The 10,205-nt window shown below is 43.1% G+C and overlaps 1 protein-coding gene across 1 annotated transcript; it reads right to left on the reverse strand.

Annotated features, from left to right (window-relative positions):
* Positions 1–350: 350 nt before the first annotated feature.
* Positions 351–8,060, reverse strand: LOC137356876 (uncharacterized). The gene is made up of 10 exons (XM_068022714.1): positions 7,967–8,060; positions 7,031–7,116; positions 5,026–5,218; positions 4,434–4,766; positions 4,023–4,343; positions 2,338–2,460; positions 2,208–2,238; positions 1,938–1,984; positions 1,335–1,384; positions 351–803 (listed from the first exon to the last, which is right to left on the reverse strand). Exons 1-10 carry the CDS (start codon positions 8,058–8,060, stop codon positions 723–725), a joined length of 1,359 nt encoding a protein of 452 aa, XP_067878815.1. The 3' UTR covers positions 351–722.
* Between the last annotated feature and the right edge of the window lie 2,145 nt (positions 8,061–10,205).

Below are 10,205 nucleotides of genomic sequence, written 5' to 3' on the forward strand. Positions count from 1 at the left end.
GAGGGGTGATAGATATAGGACAGATGTCAGAGATAGTTTCTTTACTCAGAGAGTAGTAGGGGCATGGAACGCCCTGCCTGCAACAGTAGTAGACTCGCCAACTTTAAGGGCATTTAAGTGGTCATTGGATAGACATATGGATGAAAATTGAATAGTGCAGGTCAGATGGTTTCACAGGTCGGCGCAACATCGAGGGCCGAAGGGCCTGTACTGTGCTGTTATGTTCTAATTCTAATTCTAATTCTATCCAGGACTGATACTGTCTGTTCAACAGGAATTGAAGTTTTATCCAGATGACTTTAATTATTAGCTAATTATTGATCAATGCAAACCTCTGGTGCATTTTCATAGTCGAAGAATAATTTATTTTATTTACATTGAGGCGTTAGCCAAAAAACAAAATCCTGTCAGTGACTGGAAGTACAGGAGCAGCAGAAAAGCCTCAGAGAAACTCAAACATCAAAACCTCTGATTGTTTGCTTCTCGTTTTTCACACTTGAATTACACTAACACAGTAAAGTAACTTTAACAATGCTGAAAACACGTTATTTTACATTTAACAAACAGAGCCGGACAGTCTTTGTAAACCCTGACCAGTGCATGGAGACAGATTCCTGTGGGATGGAAATCCCCTTGGCTCCATTCTTATTTACGCAAGGCTCTGGATTCTTTTGCAAATCCTGTCTCCGCCACAATTCACCGGATAGAAACCATCCGAGTTCTCATCTGCGACCCGCCTTCTTATTTGTTCTCTTTTCCAATGCAGCAAACTCCAGGGAGGCGTAGAGTGGTCCGCCCTGAGACTGGAGAATATATTACACATTAACATTCAAAGATAGTCCAAGACAGGTCAAACTATCCCGGTTTATCTGTGAAACCACCGTGGGTTTGGTCTTAATTCTAAATCTTCTTAATTCTAGCGGCTAATGCAATTGAACAATCCCGGTTGGGTGGGGGGAGGGGGAGGGGGCTCGGGAGGAAGACGGAAGGCGAGGAGAGTGTTCTCATCTCACTGTAGAGATAAGCAGAATAAAAATAGCAGAAAGCTGGCAATCTGAAATAGAAACAGAAACTGCTGGATATTCACAGTAAAGTATGACGGAGGCATTACACAGGGATCATTAACCTGCTCTTTCTATTATCAGATGGAGAAAGGGCTGTGGTATATGATCCGTTTCTAGTTGGAGGGGCGAGTAGGATTCGATATAAATGAAAACGTTGCAAACTGTGACCAGTTCTATTAAACATGTGAAATATCCAGCATGAGACATGTGGCATCTTATCCTAAAAAATCGCCTTCCTGTATATTATGAAAGCGGTTTCAATGAGCTTACCTTTGTTGCACCCCGATTTGTCCGCTTCGCCTCTGTTTGTCGGTTGTCATCTGCGTATCAATAATTAACATATGTGGTGACATATTATCCCAGTCCGGATAATCCATGATTAATTACAGAGACACAGTGCGCCAAATACTCGCCAATACACCATGCCCCCAATGCGCCAATGGTCCCCAATGCCTCAACGGTTACCGACACGCCAATGATCCCTCAATAAGCCAATGATCCTCATTAATCCAATATACATCCATTACGCCAATCATCCCCCAATGCGCTAATTCAGCGCACCACCCATATGTCAGTGATGTCCCAATATGCCAATGGCCCTCATTATGTCAAGGTTCCCCATATGCCAGAGATCCCCAATAACGCCAATCACCCACAATAAAGGACTCGAACGATCTACCGCCGGTGTCCGGCCTGTAATCTCCATCTGATACATTACTGCCAGTTTTAATAATCAATAATTAGAGTTTTCTGTCCGATCAACGGACAGGAACACGATTTAGAATATTCTGATGGTGGAAAATGGACTTATTTGATCCTCTAGCTTTCCCGCCTTTGATATTCAATCTATACCAGCATTTGAATCCGACTTACCCGATCGTCGCTGATTCCTTTCCCCTCTTAGCTTTCTCTCTCTCAAGCTAAAAATGCGGACAAAATATCAAACAAATGTTAACCTCTTATAAATCCTGAGTCACGTGCCATAATAATTGATAAGAGAATTGTGGAATGGTCTTAGAATTAATCTTTAAAAAAATGCGGAAAATATAAACATATGGTTGTTGGGGTTTAACTGGGTTTGACACAGTGTGAAATACAGTGAGACTGTTCATGATGAATTTTACAAATGGTTCAATTACTCACTTTTCATTGTGGGGTCTCCTGACTCTTTCTTCTGAAACAATAAACTGTAATCAGCATTTCAAACTGCGAGAAGGGAATCACATTGAACAAACAATTCTTACAATTTCCCTGATAGACACGAATTTCTCACCTGATCTGCCTCTTTTATGAATGCAAATGGAAATGAGGATCAAGAGTAGAACCAGGAACACGGTGCCGAATATGGCCGCGGGTAGGGTCAGATTGCACGACTGTACAGAGACTGCTATTTGGTCTGCGAACGCATAGAATGGGATAAATTGCACAATGTTTGGTAGGTAGCATCAATTGATAGACAGCGCTGTCGGCATTACCCCATAATTATAATGTACCAATATTCCAAAATATGAAGCCAATCTTTTATTTGAAAACTGAGTCATGGAATCAAACAGCACAGGAGGAGGTAATCCGGCCTGTCGTGCCTACGCTGGCTCTTTGAAAAAGTTATCCAATTAGTTCCAATACACCCTCAGCTCTTTCCTCCCATAGTCCTGTTAATGCTCTCCCTTTAAGTATGTCTCCAAGGCCCTGTTGAAAGTCGCTATTGAATTTGCTTCCATCGCCCTTTCAGGCAGCACAGTCCAAAACACAGCAACTCACTGCGTTAAAGGAAAAAAACCCATTTCCTCCTCAGGATCTTTTGCCAATTAGTTAGACTGGTTAGAGACCCGCCTGCCAGTGAAAACCGTTTATCCTTATTTGCTCTATCAAAACCTTTCATGAATTTGAATACCTATATTAAATCTCCTCTTAACCTTCTCCGCTCTAAAGAGAAAAATCCCAGCTTCTCCAGTCTCTCCACATTAGTACCTCAACCTTGGGACCATTCTAGTAAATCTCCTCTGTACTTGAGGCTTTGTAATCCTTGCTAAAGTGTGTTGCCCAGAATTGAACACAATCTTCCATCTGGGGCCCGACCAGTGATATATAGCCTATAACTTTCTCTTGTACTCGATTCCTCCATTAACAAAGCCAAGGATCCAATATGTCATTTAATAACCATTTCAACTTGTCCTGTCAGCTTCAAAGATTTCTTTTCGTGCACCCATGTGCTTTATCAGGGGTAAACTGAAAAAGTTTCCAACAAGTCAATTTCAGGCAAGTTTCATATCCTGTTATATCCCTTTGCTGATATCACAAAGTAAATTTAAAATTACAATTCATTTTACGAGGTAATTGGGGATTGATAAGGGAGGTTCCTGGAAATGATAAAGAAAACGGGTGGAAATGAGAAAGCATCTCATCCCAGCAGACGTGTCCATTTTTCCAACAATTTCATCCCTTCACTGCTTTCTGCTCGTAAAACAGGTTCAGTGTAGAATTTAACTCAAATCCGCTCCATGATCCACTTCCTGAAAGAGCGACGGAAGCAGATTCAACAATAACTTTCAGAAGCGAATCGGATTATTACTGGAAGGGGATAATTTTGCAGGGCTATGGGGAAAGGGTTGGACTGATTGAATAGCTTTTTCAAAGGACCGGCACAGGCACGATGGGCCGAATGGGATCTTTCTGCTCTGTGTCATTCTATCATTCCAAGATGACACACAGAAATCTAAACTCAGCCGCGGAAATATATACAAGAGCAGGACTCCATCTGGGACAGACGATAACCGTGACTTCTTGCAACATATTTGAACAGACTGAACGCAGTATTTGTCCTGATATATTTCTATATGTATGTTTATCCCGTGCAGATGCTTGATTTACAGACTGTAGGCGCCTAGAAGCTAGTGAACTCCTCCAATTGACGTTAAAGCTGAGTACAAGCCTTCATTGTACAAATCACCAACTCACCTGACATGGCTTTGGAGATGGACACGCTCTTTGACCAGGATTTGCCCGGAGACCGCAGTTCAGCAATACAAGTACAGACACCGCCGCTTCTCCAGCTTTCCCCCGACACCATGACGTGACTTCTGATGCTGCAGGTCCCGTCCGGCTGGATTGTACCGGAATCGCTCCGTCCCTCGGTGAGCTGGCCGGAAATGTTCCAGAAAATAACAATCTGCCGGGAAGAAACGCCACTGACCAAACACAGTAAGGGAACTGTTTCCCTCAAATGCAGATCTTCCAGAGGGACAAATACCAGCAGCGCCGTCTTGTTAGTGGAACTGTCTGGACACAGATTGAGACACAGTTAACGATTAGTTTGCACCAAAAGATGAAGTTGTGCATGATCTGGATACAATTTGCTCACTCTCTTACCTCCAACCAGTAGCGTGGGTCCATTCTGGAGCGGTGCATAGCCATCTACATCAGCACAGTAGTAGGACCCGGAGTCATTCACCTGGACATTGCGAATTTCCAGTATCAATTCATGCTCGTTTTCGCCTTTTTTAGAAACAAACTTACAATCGGTCCCATCACAGGGTGGGATATCGATTAGTCTCGGGGCTTCACCCACAAGTTGCTTGTACCAGAAATAGCTAGTCACTACTTCCACTTCATACGTTTGGTGACAGGCTAGTTTCACTGTCTTGCCGACTTCAGCTGTCACTGTGAAGGGACTCTGAGACAGAAAGGGCTCGGAATCTGCAACTACAGAGATTATTGTAACATTACAGCTGATTATTGAGAGATGGAAAGAAGCCGCTTTGAAACACATCACTTAGAATGGAAGAACAACCTCATTATTGCTTTTAGATCTTGTTGGCGCTATTTTCCTTTTCTTCGCTTTATAAGAGGAGCAGAAAGTAAACTAATATTATCAGGCCGAATCCCTTCACCGGATAATGGTCACATTTTCACCTTAGTGAACACTGACTCTGGCTGATTCGATTTAAGAATTCTCACTCACCGCGAACCCGGAGTACTTGGAAAATGAGCATCAGAGAAAAAGCCTCTCTGAACATCCTGAGGCCGGAGCCGGGGTGAGTTCTCCCCGTGTTCAGTCTCAACAGTTTGTTTGTGTAGGTGGAGTGGGCGCCGATTGACCTGAGCCCAGTCACAGTGAGTTGCGCCTCTGTGGACGCGGTGGAAAGTATGACCAACTATGGAACGTATGACACCATTTTGGGTGCAGTGTCCTGGTGGATCTCACATCTCATACATTTGACACACTGTGGTCAGCGCCTGTGCGTCACAGCAATCGAATGGCAGAGGAGCTATAAATAGATTTACTAGATTGTCCTTCAGACAGGGTGGCGGAAAGCTAAAGGTGTGAATTTCTGCATTTATCAATCTGCTGAATATTATTTTTGCAGTTAATGCTTCATTCATCCTAGGGAGGCAGCCGGCGCTGGCAATTATTGCCCATCACTTGTAGCCCCTTGAGAAGGTGGTGATGGGTCTTCTAGACTCACTGCAAGTATTGTGATGAAGGTACACCTGCAGTGATGTAAAGGAGGGAGTTCCAGGATATTGCCCCAGTGTCAGTGAAGGAACGGCGATATATTTTCAAGTCAGGATGGTGTGTGACTTGGAGGGGAACTTGCAGGTGGTTGTGGTCCCATGTTCTTCTAGATGGAAGAGGCCGCTGGTTTAGGAGGTGAAAGTCAGGAGTACAGAATGTGATCCAATATAATTTATTCTGTAAAGAGGTTGTACAACATCCTTGAAACAACTTGCTTGCACCGAGACTGGAAAATGATGGATGAATCTGTGTGCGGTTTAATGTTGATTTTTAGTTGTTGGTCTATTGTTACCCAGAACACAAGACACGCGGAAATTTAACGCGGTCAAACACGTTCATTCTCATCCAGAATCTGAATGACTGAATCCTATTTTAAATTCTGTCCGTCCATTTAAACTTTCCGTGCACCGTCCTCCTTTCTGTTAAGTCTCATTGATCAGGTTTCCACAGACTGAATCTATTGCACAAAATGCCAGTGGGGCTTAAACTGTTCTAAATATTCTGAATTCATTGTATAATTACATTTACTAGTGGTTTAATTGAGCGACTCGGAAAAGGTAGTTTCAAACAGTGATTGCAATGTTACATGGTGTATTTTAATTTCGGTGTTTGCAGCTGTTCAGTGGATAATTCATTGCAGTTATGACTTCTTTGCAATAAACCTTCAGGTCCTTTGATGTTACAGTACAACAACAATAACATATACTGATAAGCATCACCTATAATTTTAAAGCTCAGAAACAGGCCATTCGGCTCAACATGTTCCTTGCTGGTGTTTCTGCACCACACAAGCCTCCTCCCACCCCCTCTTCATCTCACCCGATCAGCAGATCCTTCTATTCCTTTCTCCCTCGTGTGTTTATCGAGCTCCCCCTTAAATGTATCTCTGCTATTCACGTCAACCACTCCCTGTGGTAGCGAGTTCCACATTCTCACCACTCTCTGGGGAAAGAAGTTTCTCCTTAATTCCCTATTGGACTTATTAGTGACCGTCTTATATTGATGGCCCCTCCTTCTGGTCTCCCACACATGTGGAAACTACGTCGGCACTATCAAACCCTTTCATAATTTTTAAGACCTCTATCAGCCTTGTCTTTCCTCGAGAAAATTACTCCGGCCTGTTCGATATTTCTTGATAATTGTAACCTCTCAGTTCTGGTATCATCTGAGTGAATATGTTTTGCACCTTCTTATGTGGCTCCGTATACTTATTTATAACATGGGAACCAAAACTATGCTCAGTAACTTCATGTTTTGTCTACGCAAGGTTCTATATAAGAACATCACATCTTCTTTTCAATGATATTCCTCTAGAAGTGAACCCCAGGGCTTTGTTTGCACTTCTTCCAGCAAAGGTCACAAGCAATTACGTCAAAGGGGGTTTGCTTTAGAATTAGTTATAGCGATTGAATGAACCAGGCGTTTGATAGCAGCAACAACAGGCCAGCACCTGATGCCTATCTTTACCGGGCTTGTATTTAGACTCTAAACCAAGGTCGCACTCCACATTCCGCGGTTGGATGACTGAGTTCACTGCTAAAATAAACCGGACAGAATCGGGTCACAGCATCCAGCGGTGGCTGAGGCTGAATCACTCCACAGTTTTCCTTTTATCCGGAATGGGACCATTTTGGACTTCATTTTTGCATTTAATATTCGTGAATATTTAATTTGAAAACGTTTCTGCACGAGGAAATGATAATTTGATGTAATCAAACACTTCTCCTTTTCTCTAGATGAAAGCAAGAGTCTAGTAGTTTATTTTATTCATTGTCCGGATGTGGCGTCTCTGGCAAGGCCAGCAGTTACTGCCCATCCTTAATTGCACTTGGGAAGGTGGTGGTGAGTCACTTTCTTGAACTGCTGCAGTCCCTTTGATGTAGGTCCACCCACAGTGCTGTTAGGAGGAGGTTCCAGGAATTGGACCCAGTGACAGTGAAGGAACAGCTGATATATTTCCCATTCAAAATGGTGTGTGTCTTGGAGGGGAACTTGCATGTGGTGGTGGTTCTATGCACCCACCACCCCTGGCCTCCTCGGTGTTGGAAGCCAGTGTGAGTTGTTGCAGAGTTGGCTGTATGTCGACAGTACCCACTGCAGTCCCAGTGCTGGTGATGGAGGGAATTGATCTTTAGTGAATGATACTGAGGTTCAGTTATTCCTATCCAAACACCGGGCATTGCAGAAAAACAGGGCGCGGTGTCACATGGAAGAGGACACTGTAAATGTGGTTACTGTACACCAGTCTGCTCTCTGAACCTGGGTCGTAAACTCTTTTCTGTCTGTGGTTCAAAATTGAGTCTCGCTGTTTGACCTTTGCAGGCAGTTGTGTATGTGTGCGCCAGACCTGTAAAAACAGGAAAACCACAGAGAGCTTCTACCTCACACATTATTTTCCAGCTCGAGAGCAAGTTATTATGAAATTGGGCCAGCGATTTCCACCACTCGCTGCACTTTGCACATCTGTGCACTTTGCACATCTCGTCGGAGGCTGCCCCAGCAGAATGGGTCTTTGTGAGGTTCACAGCAAGCGCAGCGGTCACAGGCAATGCGCTTCTTTACTGCCAGCACCCTCTTTGTTTCAAGGTACCTGAATCGTTTCTTTGTCATTTAAGGTCAAACATTTCTGCAATAACATTTCAGACGTTCACTAAGTTACAACATTGTCCGCTCAATCCAGAACCAGTTCAACCAGTAATTAATTCTACCAGGCGCTTAAAATATAGATTAATGTAACTTGGAATTTCCCCCCAGTTTCCAATCGGTGTCATTCTTCTGAAGATACCAAGCCTTGACATGAATTCCACAGGAGTCTTCCAGATAATTACAGAGAATTTACAGCACGAGTTTGATGCTCCGATTTTCTAACCATTTCACGTTCCCCATCAGAGTTTCCCCAGGAAAGAGTGGTTTGATCGAGCAGCAGTTGCTAAGTGTTTGTAAGATGGTGGATTCTGACCCTTCCTGTCGTCATAACCATTGGGGTGATCCTGGTTCTACTCTTGATCCTCATTTCCATTTGGATTCTGAAAAACTGCTGGTCAGGTGAGAATTAATGTTAATCAGGGACATTTTAATAATCATTTTATTTAACACTGTGTCAAACCCAGTTAAGTCCCAATACACATTCCAGTGCTATGGATGTTTTAATATTTTCCACATTCTTTTAAGATTGATTCTAAGACCACTCCACAATTCTCATCTCGATATTTATGGCAGGCGACAAAGGATATATATTTTTGTCTGCATGCAGTTTCAGCTTAAACGGAATGTTTGGCCTCGTTAACAGACAGCAGTGGGAGTCTACAATCATCATCTTAATTTGCATCCAATCCTCATTATCTCTGCAACGCGAAACAGAGCGAATCCATCAGTCGCACTGGTATCTACTAATAGGATAAGATAAGGTTTAGGGAGTAATGTCTTCAACAGACACCGGTCCACAGAGTAATCCCAGCAGTTAGTGTTTATATTCGAGATATCCATATATTGCATTTTTTTAAATCTTTAGTCGCGATTCCCCCAGTGGAGTTCCTGCTTTTAATACTTTAGCCTCAAGACTTGTTAAGAAAATGCAGAAATGAGACGACATGCCTGGATAATTATAAACAGAACTCCAATTATGTTCCAAAATGGTTTCCATCATGAGACGTTATTCAAAATTAATGTATTTATGTGCGTGTATATTGGCGTTCATACATGTGTGCGTCTGTGTGTGTATCTTTGTGAGTCTGCGTGTGTCTGTGTAGTCTTAATTTATTCTTGAGATGTGGGCGTCACTTGTAAGACCAGCATTTATTATCCATCCTTAATTGCCCTTGAGAAGGTGGTGGTGAGCCGCCTTCTTGAACCGCTGCAGTCGATGTGGTGCGGGTACACCCACTGTGCTGTTAAGGAGGCTGTTCCAGGACACTGGCAGCGAAGGAACGGCTGATATATTTCCAAGATTTCCAAGTCAGGATGGTTTGGGACTTGGAGGGAAATTGCCGTGGGTGGTGCTCCCCTGCGTCTGCTGCTCTTGTCGTTCTATGCATGTTTGTAAGTGTTTATATATGTGTGTGTGCCTGTGTATATGTCTGTGTACCTGTCTCTGTGTGTCTGAACGCGACGCTGTCGTTACCTGTCTAGAGCCCTAAACAGCGAGCTTGACTCCAAATACGAAACGGGTTTTCCAATAATGACCCTGGCAGAAAAACACTCCATGCTTGCTGCTAGGAAAGCCATAGAGCCGGTTTCTATTCTCTGCAACCAATGTCCTGGGTCCATTATTCAGAATTGTTCCCCTTGACCCTGGAACCAATTACGTTGGCAGATGACGTTGATGAAACGTCTGGATTGGTTGGACGTATCTATCAATCAAACAGTCCTGTTGCCTGAGTCGATATTTTGATTTCCAAAGGAATCTTATTGGATTTTGATTTTAGATATTTTATGATTTGAGTTCGTCTCCTGTTGTCTGTAAACAATAACATTTGTGCTTTATGGCGAAGCAGTAAACTGATGTAAACACGAATTAAATATCTACATATTTTCCTGCTTTATTATATTTTCCAAGCTCAGGACAGCCCATGTGAACAGACTCTTGCCACAGGCTTAGTTTTTGCTTCATTGAAACTGTCAGCAAC

The sequence above is a fragment of the Heterodontus francisci genome, chromosome 46, assembly GCF_036365525.1.
Source record: "Heterodontus francisci isolate sHetFra1 chromosome 46, sHetFra1.hap1, whole genome shotgun sequence".
Classification (NCBI taxonomy): domain Eukaryota; kingdom Metazoa; phylum Chordata; class Chondrichthyes; order Heterodontiformes; family Heterodontidae; genus Heterodontus; species Heterodontus francisci.